The sequence below is a fragment of the Uloborus diversus genome, chromosome 6 (assembly GCF_026930045.1).
Source record: "Uloborus diversus isolate 005 chromosome 6, Udiv.v.3.1, whole genome shotgun sequence".
Taxonomy (NCBI): domain Eukaryota; kingdom Metazoa; phylum Arthropoda; class Arachnida; order Araneae; family Uloboridae; genus Uloborus; species Uloborus diversus.
Window position 1 is genome coordinate 48,112,768 of NC_072736.1, and position 24,423 is coordinate 48,137,190.

At 31.7% G+C, this 24,423-nt stretch overlaps 1 protein-coding gene across 1 annotated transcript in view; it reads right to left on the reverse strand.

Moving 5' to 3' along the window:
• Positions 1 to 24,423, reverse strand: part of LOC129224742 (protein turtle homolog B-like) — a 236,816-nt gene that overhangs the window by 45,167 nt on the left and 167,226 nt on the right. The window contains exons 2-5 of the mRNA XM_054859291.1: positions 15,287 to 15,622; positions 11,892 to 11,999; positions 6,511 to 6,714; positions 3,281 to 3,577 (exon numbers count right to left, since the gene is read on the reverse strand). Of these exons, the coding sequence (XP_054715266.1) occupies positions 3,281 to 3,577; positions 6,511 to 6,714; positions 11,892 to 11,999; positions 15,287 to 15,622 (945 nt within the window). The remainder of the gene's footprint in view (positions 1 to 3,280; positions 3,578 to 6,510; positions 6,715 to 11,891; positions 12,000 to 15,286; positions 15,623 to 24,423) is intronic.

Sequence of the window (24,423 nt, forward strand, 5' to 3'; positions counted from 1 at the left end):
AAATTTTCAGAAACAATTACAATTGCATTGTATCGAAATTTTTTGTTTACTAATGTACAAAAAACAAATAATAGTGGCGGGTCCGGGGGTTTACTCGAAAGAAATTTTTCATATTTGTTGTCTTAAAAAGGAATTTTAGAGTTATATTTTTCAAAAACTTGCAATTCCTTTTAGGGTGACACCACCCAGCAGACAGTGACACTCGGGGCAGACCGCTCTCCCCCGCTCTCCAGGAGTGACGCCACTGCCAATAGCATTACAAAAAATCTCGGTATAAAGTCATACCTCGGTGTATTATGTTATACCTCGGTGCATTATGTTATACCTTGATATATTATGTTATAACTCGGTATACATACGGGAACAAAACATTTTAAAAAAGATTGAAACTCTCATTTCCGCTTTCATGAATGTTTACAACAGTATTACTTTAAGCAGATATATCTTCTTTTATAAATAATAGTGATTAGAATTAAAACTAAAAAGGTGTAATTGCTCTCAATTTGAATTTTCTTTATCTTTCTAAAATTTGTGAGATAAGATAACATGTGCATGCGTTACACTGTTATTAAAAAAATGTGGAATTTACTTACCAAACTTTGCTCTTTAAACTGCTGATGTGTCTTTTAAAAACATTTTACAAAAACTTTTACTTGAATACTGAAATTTCAATTTATATATTTGTTTATTGATAGTATTTTTATATTTTTGTGAAATAAACAATAGCAAATTTAATGCATGTATTGAAGTATGTGTTGTTATAGCACGAATAGCAGTAGTTCCCGAAAATCACAGATGCTTAAAATCTATGAAATTATTTTGTGGAATCAACGTTTCTGAACTGTAACATAAACCTCACTAAACAAATTAGATAGCAGACAAACTGCATTTACACACACATACACAAGTGGTTATTGGTACTCCTCATACCTATTGCTCGAAAATGAAGGAATTTGTAACTACTGTACTAACCAATTGGTAGTAATATATTGGATAGGGTAGACCGGATCACGTTTACGCATGGGGCACGTTTACGCAGTGCCCTTTTATTTAAAACGAATTATAACAGGAGAGCCAATAGTCATAACAGATTCATGCTGTTCCCTTTTATTCTGTTCCCTAGCAAATATTCTCAAAAGTTTTTGATCATCAGTCGAGTTTCAGTCTTGCATGCCAAAAGGATTATCGGTTTTTCTTACCAAGTTGAGTAAATATTGTTGAACGTTTTGAAGCTTATTGTGAATAAAAAATACTTAGTCAAGAAAGGACAAATATATAAAAATTAGCAGAATTTTATCCTTTTTTGAAAATTGTATGTGTATGAGCTAAATTGTTAATAAACTTCTTTGCACGTTAAAAATAGATCCAATCTTCACGACGGGGCAAGTTTACGCGTTGACTTCAGAACACCATCACGCACGTTCTTACGGTGTCTTACTTACAAACGTGCCCTGACACTTTTTTCGCTGTCTCAAACCTTTTTAATATTTGCCGGGTATTTAATTTTGAAAATTGCCATTTAAATTTAATTAAGTTACGCATTCGTATCTTTATAGCTTACAATCATATAGTACTGTCTTCATAGCTTTCAGCTTTAACTTTATACACTATTCAATCTGTAAAAAATTTGCTTCATTTAAACGATGGTAAGACAATATGTTCAAAACACTTACAGAATCAGCGTTAGGCGTCAAAATAAATGTGGACACGGGGCAAGTTTTGCAACCGAATTAGGCTAAAAAATAATTTTTTTAAGTGTTGAAAACACAAACTGAGCACCAACTGAATATAACAATTATGACTCCATTAACTACTTCATAAAACCGCAGTATCTAAAATTTCCTATGTTAACATAAAAATTAAAAAAAAAATCATTGAAGAAAATCCTCGTAAACGTGCCTCGGTGTGCCCTACAATTTATTCGTAATGCGAATCAGTCAAAGGAATACTAGTCTCATCATTACATGTACAACGACCTGGCAGCAAGCATTTGCACTTCATACATATTAGTTGAAATTGACTCGTGAATAAATCCAATGTTTGAAATGCTCGCCCAACCACATTATATATTAGATTTCATTATTTCCTAACAATCACACCCACCTTTGTCGTAGATAGATAGTATCTCTCAAGTTAGTTTATCACCTTTTCATAAACATGTGTCGGTAAAACTGCGTTCACAATAAAGCAATGCATTTACGTATATTCCGGACGCTCATTAACAGAGTTGCGAATGGAGAAAGAGTTCTCCCATGGATTTCTCAGACACTTTGTCTCCGTCACGTATGTATATGTAGTTACTTGAAGCAATGATTTCTATAGTCGTTGTATTATTTTTCTAATTTCATTTTCAGATATGATAAAAATAAAGGAAAATTAGATTATGTATATTTCAGGAAATATATTGTATTTTATTCATAAGTAACAATTGGAAAAAATCAAGGTTGTAGGCAGTACAAGTTTTAATTGATTTTAGTATTACAATACATTAAAAAATAAATAAAAATAAAACGACATTAACTAGTTATAACGTTTTACGCTTAGGTAAGTCAAGTTCGAAGAAAAATTTTGTCAAGAAATCAAGAAAGAGCCTTACATTCTGATTTTCAATCAACAGTTAGTACGTTTTTCCAAAACTTTGAGCTGCACCACTTTCGTTGATGATGCTCGATGGTTTTTCAATGCATTATATTTGTTATAAGCAGTCAATAATATTGTTAATTTGACTGCAATGTTTACACTTAACGTAATGTGTCATTGTGCTTATTGATCGCTTGACGTACAGTAATATCTGGGATACATGAAAAAGAGGAAATAATGACAACATCTCGAAGATGTCAACCTACAGCGGGACTTGGAATGCATGATGTCTTAAAATACAACTTTACAATAACCTATGAAATGAGCGGTGTCTCTCAATCATTATTGAATGCTAAGGAATTTATTCCTTTTGTGTGTGTAAACATATTAGTATATCAAGTCGGAGTTAAGATGGAATATTTTTTGTGAACCACAGTTATAAAAAGAATCATGCACCCGTGAATATTAAATGTCAAAAAGGATGATGTTACTAATGGATAACCGGAATTCACCTTACAGAAATCTGACTGCCCAATATTATTTAGCAAAAGATCAAGAAAAGAAAGTACATTTTAAAGAAATAACGTCACCATGGTAGACAAAAGAACAAACAAGGAAAAAAGAGGGGTCGAGTTCACTCAATATAGTTTATAAGAGTTATCACAGTTTCATATAATGTGGGCAAAGTGTCAATACATACACATTACATTAAGCGTCGTCGTATCCGATATTGGTTCCATGGGTAAGGTGGGATGGATTCCTTGACAAGTCACAGTTTTGCCATTGTCCTCGAGTTTTGGTGTAAAAGCGTATGTGCTCAGGGTGAGATTTCCATCTTCTAACACAGTTTCCGTTGTTCCTAATACTTCTTCTCCATCCCTCCACCATGTTATGATTGCTTGTGGCCTGGCTCCTCGAGCTTCACACGTGATCTGTGCTATCCATCCAACAGACAACGGTACTCTTCTGGGCATAACTTTCACCTCCACTGGTCGCACTAAATACAATATTGTAAAGATAGATATAGAAAATATGAATAATAAGCAAAAATTGTTATAATGACTTTTTTTTTTTGCAAAACTTTTAAGTTCTCGACCGCTTACTGATACTGACACTTGCGGATCACCGGAATTCAACCCAGAGATCTGGAAACCCAATACAGTGAATTCTCTCTATCTGAATGCTACCTAATGTGAAAAACTCATATTCTGAACCCATGTTGATGGTTACGGCAATTAAAAAGTCTCCTTCTGTAATTAACGTCCCCATTATTTCAATGTTTTAGTTTTGTCCTATGAATGTCTAGAATAGAGATAATCTACTGTACTTAATAGAGGAACAAGGAACAAAAATACAACAAGTTATATCTTAAAAAATCGTTAAAATAATAAAAATAATAAACAAGTTGCTCTTTTAATTTTATTTTTGATAAAAGAACGTTGAAAAAGCGCAAATAACAATACACTCAGTAAATGTGTTTTCAGCAGAAAAAAATGTTCTGCAGAGCGAAAATCCATATAATTTTGTAGTGCATGTTTTATTATATCTATAAGTTTGTTTTTTTAGATTTAATAGAAAAGGGAGTCCCCTCAAATCACATTTCTGAATTCATTGTTGCTATTTTTGCCATTTAAGTTTTTCAATGAGGAAGGGAGACGAGGGGAATCACCTATGGTAAAGATATCACAAAAATCGTTCATGGTATGTGTAACAAAAGTTTCGCAAAATTTAATGTTTACACAGATCAAAGATATTGTCACACCCATTTAACGATGTGACTGTCAAAGAAAATCATTTTATTAAAAATATGACAGTTAGTTGTTTCTAAAAATCGAAGTATCAGATTGGTACTTAAAATTGCATTTCGGTCCTAAACTTTTCACTGTGATAAAATAAAGCTTTATTTGAGCTTATGCTGATCATTTCAATGAAACGTGATTTATCGTTGATTGAAAGTTACATCGATATTTCAACATTATTTCTCCTCAGAACATCGAAATAGATTTGAATTGATGTACAGCTTGTTAGTTCAAAAGTATGATTTGAAGTGTCAGAGCTCGAAATGAAGTAATTAGTTACAAGCTCCAGAATGGTATCTGTCATACAAACAAAGGCCAATGCATATGAAATGAGCAATGTAATTGATAGAAACATTTCATAGAACATACTCCAATATTTAACATATTTTGAGTATATTGATTTACATCAGACTGAATTAGGATTCATTTGATATAGTATTTGCTGCAATATTAAAGCAAACATTTGATAGTTTAGTGGCTAACATGGAAAAAAGAATCTATTTTAAATTAGATTTAAAAGTAATACGTTTTCAGGTATGCTTATTTGCATATGTGTATTGCAACAGTATTCCTTCTTTAGAGACTGTACTCTATAATGATCTAAGATTCGTCTTCGGATGACCTACTCTAAAGCAGTTTTCTCCTAAGTTACAGCAGGAAAAAATATTACTAATATAATAGTATAGGGTTATCAGAGCAAAAGTGGCCAAATCCTAGGGTTGTCGCGAGTTAATATTTCAATAAAATAGTAATTATGCAATTTTTCTACACGTATCTTGAAATTTTTCAGGAATGTCTTGCTATTGCAGGAAATCTTCCAAATGCCCAGCATATTTTTTTACACCAGTAGATCTAAATTTTCTGCGAATGGCGCATTTCTGGCTGAAAACTTGACATTTTTGTAAGAAACGGTAATATGATCCCTTTACAAAATTCAGCAAGAAATCTGCAGAGATTTTACAGCCTTCTGCAAAATTTCTTCTTTAATTTAAATATATCTGCAGAAAATCTCAATTTATAAGATTTCAAGTGGCAATATCCCTATGATTTGACCACTTTTGCTTAAACAACCTTTACATTCGTATTTGCATTACTTTTACCTGCATTTTTATACATAAAATGCGAGGGAACTCGATGAGGATAGGTCAGCATAAATCGGATCTTCAACACCTGATGACAACTTTTGAATTTTGGTCATATTTCTGAGTGTATTGTCCATTTTTCACGAGAAGGCACTTCGACCCGCCTCCTCGAACGCAGATAACCTTAACTTGGGAGTACCTTTTAATGTGCAAAAAAGTCTTAGTGTCCTTAACATCATTTGCCTGTTGCCATTTTAGTTATTCTTACATTTTACAAACTGCTGCTTTTACAACAAAATGCTATGTCCCGAATATACCTTCTGCCGAAAACAGCGAAATATAATCATCGGATACCACGTGACGAAGGAGGAGTCAAGTGCCTTCTTGTGGGAAACGGACAATACTTGGTCGATTTTGTTGCTTCTTAGGTGTTTATCAGTGTTATGGGGGCTAACGAATTACACTTATTTTTTCTCTTTGTTTCCATTGCAATTTTTTCTTAGGCGCTGTCTTTTCCCGTTTAGGTTAAAACATGAAAACTTCTTTGGAAAAATGTCAAGTTAAAATCCAAGCAAAATCAAAATATTCATACCAATACAATGGAAATTAATTCAAGGATTCGCATTTGGACTAAATAAACGTCCAGATCATAAGCAACATCAAACACAGTAAATTCTAACGTAAATTACTGTTTGCTAACGTTGGACAAAAAAGTTTTAAAATAAAATTTACCAGTTTACGCATATTTTTTTTTTTTTTTTTTTTAATGATAGCAATCGTACAACATCTAAGTGAACCCTCAGCTGTAAAATATGGTCTTACACCCTTGCAATATTTAAAACTAAAACTTCGTTTTTTTACTTGAGTAGATTGTGCTGTTGTATTTATTTAAATAAATAGCTCAAGTTTCATGGTAGTTTTGGCGTAATAAATGCAATACATTGAAAGAGTGAAGCTCACACTAGAGGCAAAATTTATTTTACATGATACTATTTTCTTACTTTAGAAAATCTATTTTTAAATGCAAATATATAAAATATATTACTTACGATTTAAGTCTAGCATTACCATCCCAATTCTTGGCTTTGTGAGATTTGTGTTCGAGGCTTGGCACGTGATTTCTACAAAAAGATCGGATCGTTGTAAATCAGTAAGAATGAGCTCATTCCTCGCAACTAGCTGCGGTGTTATGTTATATGAATCATCTATAATACTGTTTCCTTTCCACCACGTTACTGATGGCAGTGGCTCAGCTAAAAACAAATACATTGCAATGAGTTTTGTGGGGATATTTGCAATTAATCATTAATACATTGGCATGTCTATGAAACTACTTTCATCACAGTAAAAAAAAAAAAAAAACTTCATTGTATCTTCATTTTTTCTTTCATATGAGGTAAAAAAGACTATTTTCTATACAACTATTCGAAAAAATTATAAAAACATTTTTTGTAAGCTTTATAGGCAAATTTTGACACCACTACTCAGTGCCCATGTGTCGTTGCATTAGCGATTCTAAAAGTTAATCTTTTTTTCACTTAGGAAATTAATTGTTATGTCTACATGTCTACAATCTTATTTTTATTAAAATGTGGTTTATCTAGGAAGAGATTAGACCAACAAAGAAACTTTAAACTGTTATAATTGTCTTGTAGTAATTGTTTTTAAACTATGCCTGATACTCTAATGTAACATCAGTCACAAAATTGTATAAAAGTTTGCATTGCTTTGACAAAAACAAACCCAAGTTTATAACAAGTCGTATTCTCTTCATTTACGATGATATCTTTAATATTAATCATTTAAATATTTGGAAGTATCTTAATTTATTTATTTTAAACTTATATAAAATATGTAACATCAGTCACATTTCTCTTATCGTTAATAAACCTCGAAAAAATTGCACAAATCGCATTGACATTTGCAGAAATGCAAAAAAGGAGGTGATATAAACTAATAAATAAAGAAAAACATGACGATTATACAAAAAAAAAGAGGTAGAAGTTGAAAAGAGCGAATGATAAAAAATAAATAAAATAATTTTAAAAACCTTGCATAATTACCAAAGTTAGTTTAGAATAAAATTAAAAATAGAAATTGGGTGAAGAATTGGAACACGTATACGACAAATTTAAAGTATTGAAGTCCCAGGTTTAAACTAGCAGCTGCATTGCCCCTCTTTAAAATAATGAAACCTCAGTAAAATCTGTTAGTTATTCAAAGGCTTTTTGTTATATCTTCATAAAAGAAAACTGCTGCTGTAAAAAATTTCCTGGCATAAAATTTGATAAAGAGATACTCCTAGTTCTTCATGTATTACATTTGAATAAATGTGCTTCATCATCGATGCAAAAATATTTCCAAATGTCACAGCTTCATGCAAATTTCAGAGCTATCATCATCCGACTTGCAGTCAGGTTATAAAGAGTTATATTTGAGTAATACTTTTTTTTTTAAATTCAGAAGCTGTATTAGATGTTTAGCAACAACCCTTTTTTTACAGCAAAGGAGGGGATCCACTTCCGACAGAACACATTCCAAAATTTTTGACTGCAACCGGTGAACGGGTTCTTGAAGAATATGACAAAAAATTGTATCATGAAATGTTAGATGCATAGAAATTAAAACTATGAGTATTTAGTAACTGTCAAGATTCAGGCAGTAAAACACAGGAAATAGCCTGTCAATGTGAATGAAATTTATTATTCACATGAGAAAGGAATAAAATATTTAGCGCATTAGATGTAGTAAAGGCCCGAGGACTTTTTATTTTATGAAATACATCAAAAGTATAACTTTTATAACTTTATAAGTGAACATTTCTAGTATTTTAAATAAAATTTTACAATTTTGAATGCTAATTTTATTTTCAAAGAGAAATAATTTATTAATACAGCAATTTATTGTAAATGTAACATCAGTCACAAAATATTTGTATCATTAGTCAAAGGTGTTAAATTTTTTTTTAATACTTTAATTTTTAAGTTATTTTAATAAAACGAAGTGTTTTCATCAAGTCTAAAATCTCCTTTTTAAGGGGAAGAAATCTGTTTAGATTTATTAGTTCGAAGAGAGTTTGAAATTATATATAAGTCAATTTTCTTAATGTCTCTTCTGCGTAACATCAGTCACGTTTTTTCCTCCTTAATTTCATGCAAAACATTTTTTCCTCAAGTCTGAAAACAAGTGTGTGGGCAGTGATGTACCATATAATGATATGTTAGATCTATTTCAGAAGAAACAAAATTTAATTTCAAGACATTGCTGAATTTATAAGTTAAAGATAGAGTCAAATTGTAACGTCAGTCACCGTGAACATGCTCACATCAAAACTTAGTGAACTTTAAAAATTAGAATACATATACATAAATGGCTACTCCTGTATATAAGGATGTTGGGAGAACTAATGGCCAGATTTTAACCATTTTTTCACCACCGATTGCAACATTATCAGGAAGCAACATAGGCTATAATAAAAAACTTAGTTTCAAAAAGTTATGATGTAAAACAGTAAATTTCATGTAATTTGATTGATTAAATACAAAACCCATAGTAAAAATTCGTTGCCTTACAACATCAATATTAAATCTTGTTGAAAGTTTTTAATCCAGGCTTCTCCAGAGCAAACATGAGTTTCAAGTCATTTAAACATTTAGGAACTCTACTTTTTGCAAACTTAGAGAAACATAGTAGAGAGCTTTTTTTTTTCTTTTTTTTTTGTGTGTACTATTTTAAAACTAAATAAAGCGCACTGGTTTTTGTTTTCAGTGATCTTTGTTTTTGTGAGTTCATATTTTTGAAATTCTTCAAATTTTTACATGCTTAAATGTCGTGCTTTCGTTTCTAGCTGAATACTATTTCGTTCTTTATACTTATCGCTATTTTACTTTTATGGATAAAGAAGAAGCTCTATTTTTAATCTCGTCAAAGCGGTGTGTTTTGACTTATTTCAATTAACACAGAAAACGCATGAAAGTAGCGATTGTTTCTCACAATTATTTCTAGCCCAGGCAACCCCGTGTACTTCTGCTAGTATATAATAAATGTGTTCTAAACTCTAATATTGCGAAACTACTTTCGTCTTTAAAAACTCCATTAAAATCTGTAGTTTTCATATAACTGAATGGTTACAGATGTTACGAATTAACAATATTTTAGATTTGAACAGAAGTAAAATTAAGAATAACCAATGGCAATAATAATTGATTTATTTTTAATTTGCGAAAACATAATGTTACGAAAATTTACATCAAATAAATAAGTAGACATTCAGTACATAGCGCGTTTTTAATTTCAATATGATAAATAGCAAAAAACAAAAACAAACAAACGAACACACACCTTGTATACGAAAAATATTTGTATTGTCTTTTATTTGTATTAACATTTAAAACACAAACATCGAAACATGTTTTGTTTATCATTGTTTTTGTTAACTGAATTTAGATCCGAAATATTGAGAACTAATGTAGTTTTTAGTTTCTAAAGAGTAAGGGAATACATTTTAAATATGGTTAGAGAGCTTTTGATTCATCAAAATGCATGAATCGTGTAATGTAAATCTGAATAGTATTTTTTTGAACCAGCACATATACATTTACAAATAAGCAGGAATTCGTAAGAAAGTGTTCGTCAATTTCCGAAAGCTGCATTTTCTGTAGCGGTCCTGTTAAATAACAAAAAAAAAAAAAAAGTATTCCTATGAGTCCAAAACACTGCAAAAAGAGTTGCAGCACGTGTTTTTCTCCCTCCATTATAACTGTTAAAGGAAAAATACGTATAAATAATACACTGTTAAAACCAGAGGTGCCAGATGGGTGCTATTTGTCGCCCTTAAGTGCAAAGACGGAGCCTCAAAGTGCAATAGCGGCTAGAAAAGATGATTCTGATCCCTTTTGGTACCTTAATGGATGAAAGTTGTTAATGTGCCTCTCTTGTACATGCGTTCCGGCATAATTTCATCAATTTTGATGGCGGAAAAAGGAGTTACAACGTAGTTGTTAGTAAAACATTTTAACATTGAATAGAGTACGAAATTGGATTACAACTCAACATATCTTAGACAAATCCTCAAAATCTAGCTTAAGTACAAGCATTTAAAAGGACCTTTAGCATTCAAAATTTTCGATTTTATGGAAAAAAAATATATGTTATGCATAATTTAATTCTGAACAATTCGATATCTTATTTATTACTATACGCCAAAAACTCTTTAAGTTATCGTAAAAATGCGTAAACTTTCCCCATAGAGATTTATGTTAACAGCAGCTGTTTAAGCCTCTTTTTCTCAGGTGCCGGTTTCTTCGGTTTTCTCGTTTTGCACGCATGATATCTCAGAAAGTGTCTCATTTATTTCCGTAAAACGTTTTTGCATGTTTGTCTGGTATAGTTTTATGATCTGAACCTAAATTTCAACTAAATAAATGAATAATTTAAAAAAAAATAAATAAATTTAGGTTCAGGTCATAAATATAAACCAGATAAACATACATTAAAAGTTTTACGGAAATATATAAGGAAACTTTCCGAAATATTATGCGCGAAAAACGAGAAAACCGAGGAAACCGGCACCTGAGAAAAAAAAAAAGGCTTAAACAGCTGCTGTAACATAAATCTCTATGAAGAAAATTTACGCATTTTTACGATAACTTGAAAAGTTTTTGGCGTATGGCAATAAATAATGTATCAAATTGTTCAGAATTAAACTATGCATAACATATATGTTTTCCAGAAAATCGAAAATTTTAAAGGTTAAAGGTCCTTAGACCCCTAAACCGTAGTGTAACATTTAGTGTTTTTCAACAGGCTTTGTGTTTTCAGAGTTATATGTAAAAGTAGACAACTACTCATTATTCAATTTACTGTTATTAATATTGCAATGTCTTGATGTTTCTATAATAAGTAAAATATACCTAAAGCATTTATCAGTATTTTCTTAAGTAATGGATAAACAACATTTAATAATCAAAATGTTTAAAGTAGTTGATATTTAGAAATCATAGAACTTTTTAAAATTATATTTTTTTAAACTCTCGAATCCCTTTTTTAAAAAATAATATAATGTTATTTGCGAGAGATATTGCGAATTTTTTCCATTGATGTCTATTGTTAGCTATACGAAGCATTTTATAAGTAACTGTAATGAAAATGCAATGACGGAACTAACTGCTACAGCAGACATACTAAATGCCCATTTCTTCTTCATGAAGACGACGTAACTAGCAGAGGAGCAAAGGTTAAAAAAAAAAAGTTTTAAAAATAAATATATCTCTGCTTGATTCCCATGGCTCACGAGTTTCATATCGTGTTTACGTTAATATTTTTCATTAGTAAAAAAAATAACAATAACCTTTGAAATATTTTTTTTTAAAGTTGCAACAGGAAGTCATTTCACCATAAAAGGAGTGTTTCAAAACATAAGTTTACAAACCGTCAGAAGCTTCACAAAATAGAGATACTGATGATCCCTCATTATAAGGCCCAATGATGTCTTGCATAGTCTGACCATGCTCGTCCATTATCACAATTTTTGGAGGCACTAAGAATAAACAGAAGAAAATTATGATTATGTTAAGAATATGCAGGATGTTTTAGCTCACTTTAGTTTCAAAACTGCTAAGAGGGCAAGGGTTCATCGTGACGACTCGAAATCATATAGCAATGTGAGGCCGAAAAAGCTTTCCTGAAATGACGATGTACACAGAAGCAACATAAAGAAAAGAGGCCATCAGTGAAAATTTATTTTAATACAGGCAAAAGAGCAAAAGCTACATGGATCAAAGTGAGTGTTCGAAGTTTTTTCCATCGGCTACAATGCAAACCTCACATCTTTGGCACATGAAACTCCAAACAGTCTGGAAAACTCTCGACATAACTCAAATGTCTTGGGTCGAGAAACCATTTCCGACTCCGCATTGCTATATGATTTCGAGTCGTCACGATGCCTCCTACCCCTCTTAGAAGTGCTGGAACAGTCAACTGATAGCAGTACACACCTTGTAGATGTGCATGGAAAAACGTAGGGTAGAGCAGGGCTAGTTGGGCAATTTTTAACATGAGTGGGTATAGCTCCTCAAACATAAGTCTCAATTGATTGCTTTGCAACCTGATGGCTTAGTAATGTATCACTTTTCAAAAGTGTCCATAATATCTCGTTTAAGAGCTACAGCTGTTGGAATGCAAGAAGTCGAACTTGCTCAACGTGCCCCATAGTTGCGGTAATTTGAGCAAGGATATGGGGCAAGTTGAGCACTTATAATGTCTAGCCGAACCATAAGATAAATGATAACTAGGGATGAAATGAAATTTCTGTTTGACAATAGACTCTTTATTTATAACCTTTTAGTGACAAATTAAAAAAAAAAAAACTTAAAGGTTTTTTTTTCAAAGTAACTGAAATGATTCTGGTTTTCGGATGGATAGTTTCTGATTTCGTTTTTGTAAGCCAATCTTATTTGGAGTCCAGGCGGATGGAATTTTAATGATAAATTTAACAGCCCACTCATAGGCAAGGCAACGAACGTCTTTTGAGGAATATCCATACTAGATTGATGCCATTTTCAGCAAGTATTTTTTTTATAGAGTCCTCTTGTTGGGAAGAAAAAAAAATTGCCTCGGTTTTTCCCAACCCATAAATGAAGCACCACCCTTTAATTTCTTCAAAAACCTTTTGAAAAGTCATCAGCTTGATACCGAATTATTTTGCGGCGGCATTCACACTTTTCCCTCATCATAAATAACCTTTGCAGCATTATTCAAGTCGTCTGTAGTGTAAGAACATCGTGTAGTTTTCCTTTTATAAGTCCGCCTTCTAACAAAAGGAAAACATATATTACTATTTATGTTTTAAGTCGCAAGGATCAGCTGAGCAATAATGGCTCAACTAACCCCAAAAAAAGTCTTAAAATAAAAGTGAGATTACGAAAAAATGGTACAAATTATACCCAGAATCTCTATACACATCAAAAGTATAGTAAATTTATGAAAATTAAAAATTACATGACAGAAAACAGATAACATCGGACTAATACAGACGAAAACTTTCAGCAAATGAGTTTATTACCTTTGTCACAAAATAAATAATGTGCACGTATACTTCACTCATTTGACGAACTGCAATTGTCGATCGCGTGATGAGTTCCCTTTCTATAACCTTTTCTTTCCGCCATTTGATGCATACACGTATGGTGAACAGTTTTCGAGCTACATCGATTGCTCAACATGCCCTTATGCTAAACTAGCCCCACCCTATTTGTTAAATTAAGAACATGGGTATGAAATTGGAACTCTTTGACTTTTTGAGCAATCACGATTGCTAATTGTTTACACTTGACCATCCTTGTTGTTTGGTTCCTTTTTCAACCCCGCCATCCTCCGCAGGTGCGACTTCTCCGGGTAACTGCTTCTCCTGGTCGGTGGCGTCCATGTCCTACACACAGGCACGGTCATACAATCACACACATACACACACGCAAGCGTGCATACACACAGGTCTGCGCACACACACAAGTCTACACATATACATTCACAACTGTACACACGTAACCGCCAAGAGGAGCGACATGAGCCATTTCTATAGAAACAAGTGATTAATGTAGTAACCAATAAGTAGGGTCCTGTAGTAACTCGTGATTGCGTAAAACATAGTTTGAATTCAAAATTTCAGAATTCAAATTAATTATAAACTTAAACAGTTTTTTTTTTTCAATTCTGTCAAACAAGCCAACAGTTTCTTTCGAGTTAATAACTGTGTATTAAAGCAGTTTAAATGTTTAGTACGAAGTTATTTTAATGTGGCGACTAGCTTTAGACAAACTTTCAAAGATATATGCAGTGACTATTAAGAACGAGGGAGTAACAGCTTTCTTCAAAATGTTATAATAAAAGGAAATTTGGTCGAGCAGTTTAAAGAAAAATCCCATTGGCCAAATGCTCTGCTTGATTTATGGTAATTATAGCAGCTACATGTGTAATAGATTTTTTTTTTTTTTTTTAATACAGGGAGTTTATAAAACTTTGCACTAATAACGAAAATTCGCTGATAAAATAAACTACATTAGATTTAATGAAAAATATTTCATTTACTTTAATCATTATCTGAAAAAGTATTTTCATCAACGCTTATACACTTCTAGGTTTGCATCCAAAGTTCTGAGAAGATTTAATCCATTTTCAATTTCGTGCTAGGCACTTTCGCTGCCAGAATTTATCTTCTGGGGAATGGAAGTTTAGTAATAACACTCCTTATTTGGATATAACCGGTTATAGGCGCATTTCACGAAAAAGTCAACCCTTTGTCCTGCTCGTGATGGTTATATATATTTTAATTAAAAGTAAAAATTTTAAAGGGTAATGACATAATTTCTTGCTTAAGGAATCGCACATAAGTTTGTAATAAGTTTAGCAGAAAAAAATATTGATTAATATTTGAAAGTATTATTCTTAATAAAATATATAAGGCGTCTCGTGCAGAACAAAATGACCGTTTTCCGTGGAATGGCCCTATATTAGAATTGACAATGTGTGTTTAAATCAAAGATCCTGGGGAGTTTACAGTCGAAGTCTCCCTCCCAGCGCCCCTTGGGAGTGTTTTCTTATAAACGAGACTTTTAGTTTTCGATGTTAGCCCCATCTACATGGCTTCAGATAATACTTTAACAATAAGCAGAAAACGGTTATGCGATAAGAATAAAATGCAAAAGAAATAAAAAGCATAAATCTAAAGTACATTTTTAAATAAATTTTCTTCATTATTGCAATTGTTTATAGACATCTTATAATATAAAAAAATCTATACAATTTGTTATATAAAACGTAAAATCTAACCTAATATTATGAGACGGATGTAATGAATGAATGTTCTCGACCTCCTGAGGTCGACTCGGCACTTGTAGTCCCCTTCGTCTTCTTTCCGAATGGGGTATATCTTAAGCAAAGGGGGATGAACACTAATGTCGAAATAGGCCCTTCCTTCCATCTCCGGACTTGGAAAGTGCCGTGACTTCTTGAGGGCTGACTTGCGGATGTCTAAAGTATAAATGGGGTTGTCTAAATCTTCTCTGTACCAAAGAATGAGGGTGGCAGCGTCATCAGCTAAGGGCGTAGAAATGTTGCAAGGTAGGGTGGCCATTTCGCCAGACACTGCTAGGAATTCTGGGCGGCCTGAAAGAAGAAACGTGAAACTTAGTAAGAATGACTCTAGTAAAGTATTAAAAAAAATATTAAGCACCGAAAAAGCAATGATGTGATCAATTTTTATTAAAGATTTAAGCGCGAGAAAATCATCTATATATGATGTTACTTGCGCGAATTAAGATTGTTAGGAAAGCATATATTGCAAGGAACGACTGTAAGTAAAAGTTTTGTTTTTTAAAGTAAACACATTTAAATTTATTTACTTCTACGAGGAAAAAAATCATCATGATTTTTAAGAAAAGAAAAATAACAGTTAATATTGGAAACATACTTTTATTATTTAAAGTTTTTTGAGTCAACAAATTTGCCGTGTAAATGACATAGAGTAAAAGTCTTGTAACTCACAAAACACTATCAAAATGTGTCTTATAAAGTCGTTTTTGAAAGGGGAATCAAATGCAATCTTAAACTAAAACAACTCCCTAGTATACTTCTTATCCAGCTAAGTTGCTACATTTTTAGTCCTTTTTTCAAACAAAAAATACTTTCAAAATTTAACAGACTGATAGTCTTTGCGACAATGTTTGCTTTCACTTTTACTTTCTTCGATATGTAATGTATAGTAGTAAGAATTCAATTCGTGAAAAATTTCGAATTTTTACAGATTTGTACGTTTAGGTGTGCTAAGTGCATTTCGATCATTTGTGTGTCTGTCTGTATGTGTGACCGGCTTTTGTTGCCGCTCTAGAGCAAAAATTACTATATAAGATGATATGAAATTTAGTACACATATCTACTCCCATGTGAACTGGTGTCCAATAGTTTTCAGCGTCTATTCCTCTAGGGGGGGGGGGTAATCGAACATATTCTCTGGAGTGAGTGCCTGCTAAATCTCACAAAGTAACGGGTGGAGTAAACAAAATTTCGCCTATATGTTACGCTTAGATGGTACAGGTGCAGATTTAATTATTTTGGCAATCACTCAATAGGGATTGAGCAATCAAACGTTTTTTCTTGTTCCTTTTGCCTTCTTTAACGCGAGAAGTATTGAACAGAATCAAACAAAATGTGTTCGACACATGGAACTTAGAGGGTACACTGGTTGATTCGATTTTGGTACACATAGCTCAAAGAAGGGTGATTCAATTAAAGGTATTTCTTGTTTATTGTTAGTGTTATATCTCCAGGAGTTTTAGATGGAAATTAGAATAAATATGTACTTATATGGAAAAAAGGCGTTGTTTCAATTTTTGCGCTAATAGCTTGAATGAGGGGTAATTTTTGCCATCGTTTGACCGAAAGAAACTATCTCAATTAACACATCAGTATAAAAGATAATTCATATTAGTTCGTCTACCTGAGAAAGTCTTTTAAGCGATTAATACTGTTCGCAAGACTTTTAAAATAATTTAAAATGTTTGCTCTTTGATTCTGCTTTTCCGAAATTTTCTAACTTTGATAAAATTACCTTTTATGCTCTTATATAAAACGGATGCTATTTTAACATTTGAGGTACCATAAAAATGGGATCGCTAAAAGCTGCATACTTTCGAACTAAATCAAAACCTAATTGCTCTAAAATCTGCGTGAATGTAGCCTCAAGCAAACGTTTTTTGCTAACTGCCCTACGCATTTTCATAAAAAGCTTAATCCTTCCTTGATGTTTCCTAAATAATGGTACTGTTTAATGATATAAAACTCTGAGGACTATTGATTTTTTTAAAACCCAAACTAAAAAGTCATACCTAAAAGAATAATTTTGAACCTTTTGAGAAAAAAAGGAATGCAAATACATTTACTGATGCTGACACATAGCAGAGCCTAAAAAAATCGTCTTAGTACGCATAACATTGCACGAACTTGAATCATTTATAATGTTTTTGTAAATAATAGTTTGTCTCTAGTTTCTGAAATTCAAATGAAACAGCGCTGGTCATTTTAATGGTTTTACAACTTTTTTAAATGATGCATTATACATCCTTAAAATCACTGAATTATTTAAGTAAACTGTAAATGTTCTAAATATGTTTTTTAAACAAATTTTAACAAATATACAACATTGTGTAGGGAATATGCAGATTTCTTCTCAAGGGTCAAAATGACCCTTGCCGTATTTCTAGGTATTCGAAGATCGCCGAAATTCTAGTGTTTAGTGTTTTTTTTTCTATTAAGCGGTGTCTTGTAGATATATTTAACACACTGTGAGCAATAGGGAAGAAATGTGTATATTTATTATTTAAAAAAAATAGACATCTAATTCTTAGATGCTTAAACAAAGATTAATCTGCGCACTTTCTCTTTATCGTAACTTTATCCACTTTCTTTCAGTGTGTCAAATATACAAAAGAAATACTTTTTCGACAATAACACTCTGGCTTTTATCAGAAATAAATTGAAAATGGATGGTATGTTCATCTATCTTTTAGAAATGGACGGCGAGAGCAAAGACTGGTAAATAATGTTATTTTATCCGTAACAAACATTGTTGAAGTAATTAGAAAGAAGAGACTTTTATACAATTCTTTTGAGCGAACTTCACTCCCCTTTGAGTAATGTCTTAGGGAAAATAAATCATAGAAATGAGCAATAACGTTACTTTAGAATTACGCACTTGGAAATATGCTTTTAAAAAGATTTATTTTTACAAAAAGCGACAATGGTTTAGTATGTTATTTGTCAGTTTAAATATTAAGTAGGTGACAGGAAAGGAGGATGGATTCTGTGTTAGAAATATTGTTTCCGAAGAAGAGTAAAAGCACGTACTCTCATCGATTTTCCATGGGAAATAGAAGAAAAATAAAATTTAAGAATAGCTTACAATGTCACAAAGTTTTAAAACACATAATGTTTTTTTTTTTCTTTTAATAAACAGAGTGTTCCGTTTTAACCTGCAAGACCTTTATTTTCGCAACTGTTAGTCCTAGATGTATACTTCAAATTGCAAGAATGTTCAAAATCAGATGCAGAGTTAAGATATTGAAAGTTTGAACCAAAAATAAAAATGAGTCAATAAAATTAAATGTAACTTTTTATATACGTGCAGAAGAATGACAGGTCTTCAAATTAAAAAAAAAAAAAAAAAAAAAAAAAAAAAAAACAAGGTATTTATATTTTTTATTGCTATTCAAAAATAAATGCAAGTGCTATGCCGTGATACGCAAAAACACACTACAAAACCTCGAATAATTTGAAAAATCACACACTACGGACACATGTAATTTGAAACACTTGTTAACTTCTATATGTCCCCCCAAAAGTGTTATTGACGGCGAGAGAAAAGTATTGTAAGTCACAAAACGCTGCGCTTCATATCTCGGTGAATATTGGTCGTACTAATTTCAAACTTTTTGTGTTGGAATTATTTGTCAATTAAGATTATTTTCCTAAAAATAAGTTAGGGGACCGGAGGCCCGTATAAAAGTTTGTATTTTTTGTCTAATTTTTATTTTCACTTCAAACTTTTAATATCTTAACCCTGCATCTGATTTTGAACATTTTTCAATCGGAAATATACATCTTGGTTTAACGGTTGCGAAAAAAAGGTCTTGCAGATTAAAACGGAACACCCTGTGTTTATGAAGGCATTTAAACTACAATAGTTTTGTTATGACTCAATGAGAAGCAATGTAGTGATAAAAATAAAACTTCAATGGACAATAGTTTTACATCTCCAAAAATAAAAAATAATAATAATTAAATTTAATTTCAAGATAATTGTTATTTATTTAAAATTTGAATTTAATGCACGTAATGCTACAATACTGGGACAAAAAATGGCTATAAGTCAGTTACATAATGACGTAAGATTATAATATCATGGGAAGGTAAACGGCAGCATCTACAAAATTTAATTTTATAGATATTTGAAGAAACGTGCTTTTCATTCCCCCAAACAATAGCAAAATGTTGGAATATGACAAAAAAAAAAAAAATGCTGATACTGATATTTCTTTTCCCATGGCAGTACAATCAACAATGGCGCATATTTAAAATTACATAATAATATAATATTTAAATTTGTAGAATTTGCAAAGCTTAGCATTTAAACAATGCATTAATACTAACTTTTTTTTAAAAATCCAATTAGGCTTTGAACGGATTTTAGCCATAGACTGCAAAACGTAGTGAGAGTAAAAATAACGAATCCGATTTTTTTAATGTAAATACATTCAACCGTAGTATATTTTGAATATAACTATATTATTGGATTTGAGACAAAATAAATGAAAATTAGTTAAACTTATTGACATCCAGTTTCTCCGATAGCAGTGTTCTTTCTTTCTTTATTTTCACGATTGCTTATTGCTTTTATTTGACTGTTTTGATGTCCTATGATTTTATTTTTCCCCCGCCACGATGTGCAGCATCACCGTTGACCGGCTCATCACGATGCTGCTCCTCTAGCGAAAGCCGTCTCGAGGTTGCGTCCATATCTTACACTTACACGCATACATACACGCACCTACACACACACACACACACATATATATATATACCTTCACACTCACACGCATCACACACACGCATAAATACAGACACTTACACATACACACACGTACACGCACCAACACATACACACACGCATACAGACACACAAACACATACACACAACTACCCACACATAGACATACCCCCCACACAAACACACACCTACCCACACACACACATACCTACACACACACAAACAAAAAAGGCCTACATACACACACACTCGTGATTGCGAAGAACATAATTTGAATTCAAGATGTCAAAGTTCAAATTAGTTTTTTTTTCTTTTTTTTAATGAGAAGTTCCCTAAATTATCGCCGGTGTGTACATCGTTTAATGCCAGAGCTGGTTGAGATACACCGATAAGATACAAACTACTCTCTTAGACTATATCAATAGCATCTTATATAAAATAAGAAGTAAAGATAAAGAGACACGTGTCTCAAATTTACAGAAATAAGAAAAAGTTTTGCTATTTCGTTGTGGAAAAAAAGTAGCCCCAAACAGTTTTTATGAATCATTCTTTCCCAAAATTTCCAAAACTGACAAAAGTTTCTTTTTTTTTTTTTTTTTTTTTTTTTTTTTTTTTTCACATTTTGGAGGCAGTTAGTTGTTAAAGAGCAGATTTTTTTTCTTTTAAAAATTCAAATGTACTTGAAAATGAAAATTAAATATATTTGTGAAATGATTTTTAAAAAATTCTTATTTTTTTGTCTTTCTAACTTTTAATTTCTTGCTAGAAAGAGTTTTTACTATATATTATTCCTTATATCAGATCTTTTTTAAATCATACTCAAGAGTCGAAAGAAAAATAGTAAAAAAAAAGTCCCTTCTTTTCGACAAACTTTTTTGGAGCTAGATTAAAACGAAAGAAAATATGAAATGGGCGGATTAAATTTCATGATGAAATTCTTTAGGACATTTCATATTAATAAAGTATGCAGTAAGTGAAAATACCGTAGTATATTTTAGAAATTTTAATTAAAGTCGAAGAGTTAATAAAAAAAATAAACATTAACGATGCTTGAAAACAATTAATGCATCAACTTACATCATGGTTTTAACAATATTGATAAATATCTATAAGTATAAATATTTTTACATCTAAAATGATTTTTAGAAGTGAAAAGGACCGGTTACGTGTACTAATTGTACTAAAAAGCGATTTTTCTACATCTGACTTATATTGATACAATAAGTATAACAAAAGTAATAATATTTTGAATGAAAATAATGTTTAAACAAAAGTGTTAATGTGATGATAACAGTGTCTTCAAATATGTTTTTGAATTTAAAACTTAGTGGGTTATTTTTAATTAAATTCTTTAAAAAAGGCTGGGTAAGAAAACGAAATGCAGTTGAACCCGCTTAATGGAATAACCATTTCGCCACGAAACATATTACAATAAGCGGGATATTCCACTAACCGGGATCGAAATGACACATTCCATTGGATTGATACGTAGAAAATGTATTATATTAGGCGGGATATTCTTTAAACCGATATTCTAATAAACGAGCTCGAATGAATATTTTGCTGTTCGAACGAGCATGTCACTAAGAAAAAACAAATGTAATGTTAGCATAATAGATCCATTACAGAATTATCATAAGCCATATTATTTAGGTATGCATAGAATAGAAATTATGGTTGATGATAACGATAATACAACAAAGTTATTTTTCCGACCATGTATTTTACGATGTGGAAGAAATTAGGAAACCTATAGAGAAGGAAATGCATTTTATTAGTCTTTTCAATATCACTACGAACATTTTTTTTTATTCAAAAACCTATAATAACCGTTTCTCTCTTCGTTCAGTGCTTTTTCGTTCATCATCAAATTAAGGGCGACATACATTTATAAAAGGTTAATTCAAAGGCATATCAGTTTATTCTACGGTCACGGAAAACATTGACCGGAAGTGAGTGAACAGGTTACCAGAGTGTCGCCACCATAACCACATTTCAAGATTTTTTCCCGTATAAGAAAAGGTAGCCATCAGCTTGGCACCAATATTTCTAGTTCAAGTCAAACACTTGGCGCAATTCTTTATTTGCATCTAGTCTTTACTTCTCGTGACCACCGTATAGTACGCTAAAATGCCGCACATGATGAGAGGCGTTCAATGTGTTACATATCATGTAACACATTGAACGCTTCTTTAAAACGTGATTGTAGACAATGTAGGGGAACATGGGACAAAGTGAAATAGCGGGACATGTGAAATGGTGAAATATTTACTCTGTTTTTAGCTCCATCTATCTGGTATTATTTTAAGTATATAGTACCATATGTAGTACATTCCAGTCAGGAAAAAAATACCACCGAAGATTAAAACATACGATAATACAGGCAACTTTCAAACATTGATATTCATATTGTAATATTTTGTCGTAAGTCAAAAATTATTTTTGTTACTATAAAACGATAAAGTTCTAGTTAACAGTTTAAATATTAATTGAGACCTCATAGTATTCAATGCAGGAAAGATTTAGTTAATATTGAGCTTATTTGTATTTAAAAAAAATTGTACAATTAGTCAAGTACATACGGGGCAAAGTGGATGGGGCAAAGTTAAATAGTTTGTTTCATTTACTCACTCAATCATTGAATATAAATCACTTACGTTTTCATTCATTAATTAATTCATTTACTTTCCTTCATTAATTAATTCATTTATTTATTCATTTATTCACTTTTTGGTTTCATTCATTATTTTACTCGCTCATTTATTTTCCCTTTTTTATTAATTGATTTAATCATTTAATTATTGGTTTATTGTTTCATTATCTTTTCATTTGTTCATTTAACATTTTATTTTCTCATTCTTTTAATCAAAAATATGTTTTATAATTGAATTGAAAATATTTCATTAGAAAAATATTGTATTTTTCACTTTGCCCTATAAAAAAAATGTGAAAAGTTTCCACCTTTTTTCCAATACTCAAATTTACTGCCAAAAAAAAAAAAATATTATTTCAATGCAAGTTTCATTTTTAAATACAATGTTCTTTCTTTATGTACTGTAATTTTCAAAACAATTTTCGATTTGTTCATTTTGAAAAAACCTTTATCTTAATAATTTCACTTTGCCGCACCTTCCCAACTTCAGATCATGCTACTCGTGTGTCATGTGGCTGAAATTGTCTTTAAAGCATACACATGCACACATGCATGTGTGTGCCCGCACTTGCACCAAAAACATCCGCCAATGTTACATAAACACATGCAGAACCTCGGCAAGAACTTGTTTGAAATGGAAATAGCTATACGCTCGATCTCAACGGTGTCTGAACAAGTAGTTTCACGTCACAAATTAACTTGTGTGGTTAGCTTATTTTAAAGCTATTTCCGCATTCGTGATTTTTTTTCATGCATTGCCTTTAACATGACTTAACAACTATAAAAACGCGAGTTCTGTAGTTGCATTAGTTATGACAATTTGCAAAATTCAACTCGTAAAAGCAATGAGCAAAACATGCTTTCGGTCATTTTCATTTCCTTTTGTTTAAGCATGACTGTTGTGCATGAGTTTACGCGTACATCTTATCAACTTCAACGTACAGGTAGTTATCAAAATAATCAAAACACCTGTAAATAAAAGTGACATTTTTGAATGCGCTTTGTAAGTAATAAAAAATAAAACTAGATATCTATTTTTTTATAAATAGCAATGTATATGATCTGGTAGTATTTGGTAGTTTAACGGAAGTTATGCAAATCTTGGATTTTTTTAAGCGCGTGAAATGTCGGACCTCTCAAATTTTAATTCGAGGCCAAATTGTTGGAGCGCGTCAAGCTGGAGTAAATGTAACTGAAACATTTCAGATTTTTGGCGTCTCTAGAGGTACAGTATCTAAAGTCATGCTAGCATACACACATCGCGGTAAGACAAGCTTGGCAACGCAAAACAGTGGAAGGAAAGAGAAGTTCACTAAAAGAAACCGACGGGGGATGAAGTGGATTGTAGCGTCTAAAGGTGAACAGCAACAAAAGTGACCACAAAACTCAATCACGATCTGGATTCACCAGTGAGAGTGATTTTGCTTAGAAAGGCACCTTTATAAACAGAACATTTATGGCAGAGTAGCGATTCCGAATTTTTTTCCAAGTGTTTCCATTATTTTGATAACTACCTGTATTTGCCTGTGGCAAGAAGATAGCCTGTGCATTCGAGTGCAAACTTCACTTTATTTTAACACTAAAGTTTTAGATCAAATAAACTTCATTTCCATGTAATGCGATTCGTGTGTGCTAGACAATGCACATAAAACGTGTTAATTTTGTTAATTTTTTATGTAAGCCTTTTTGATTTTGTTCCCCTAATATTTAATA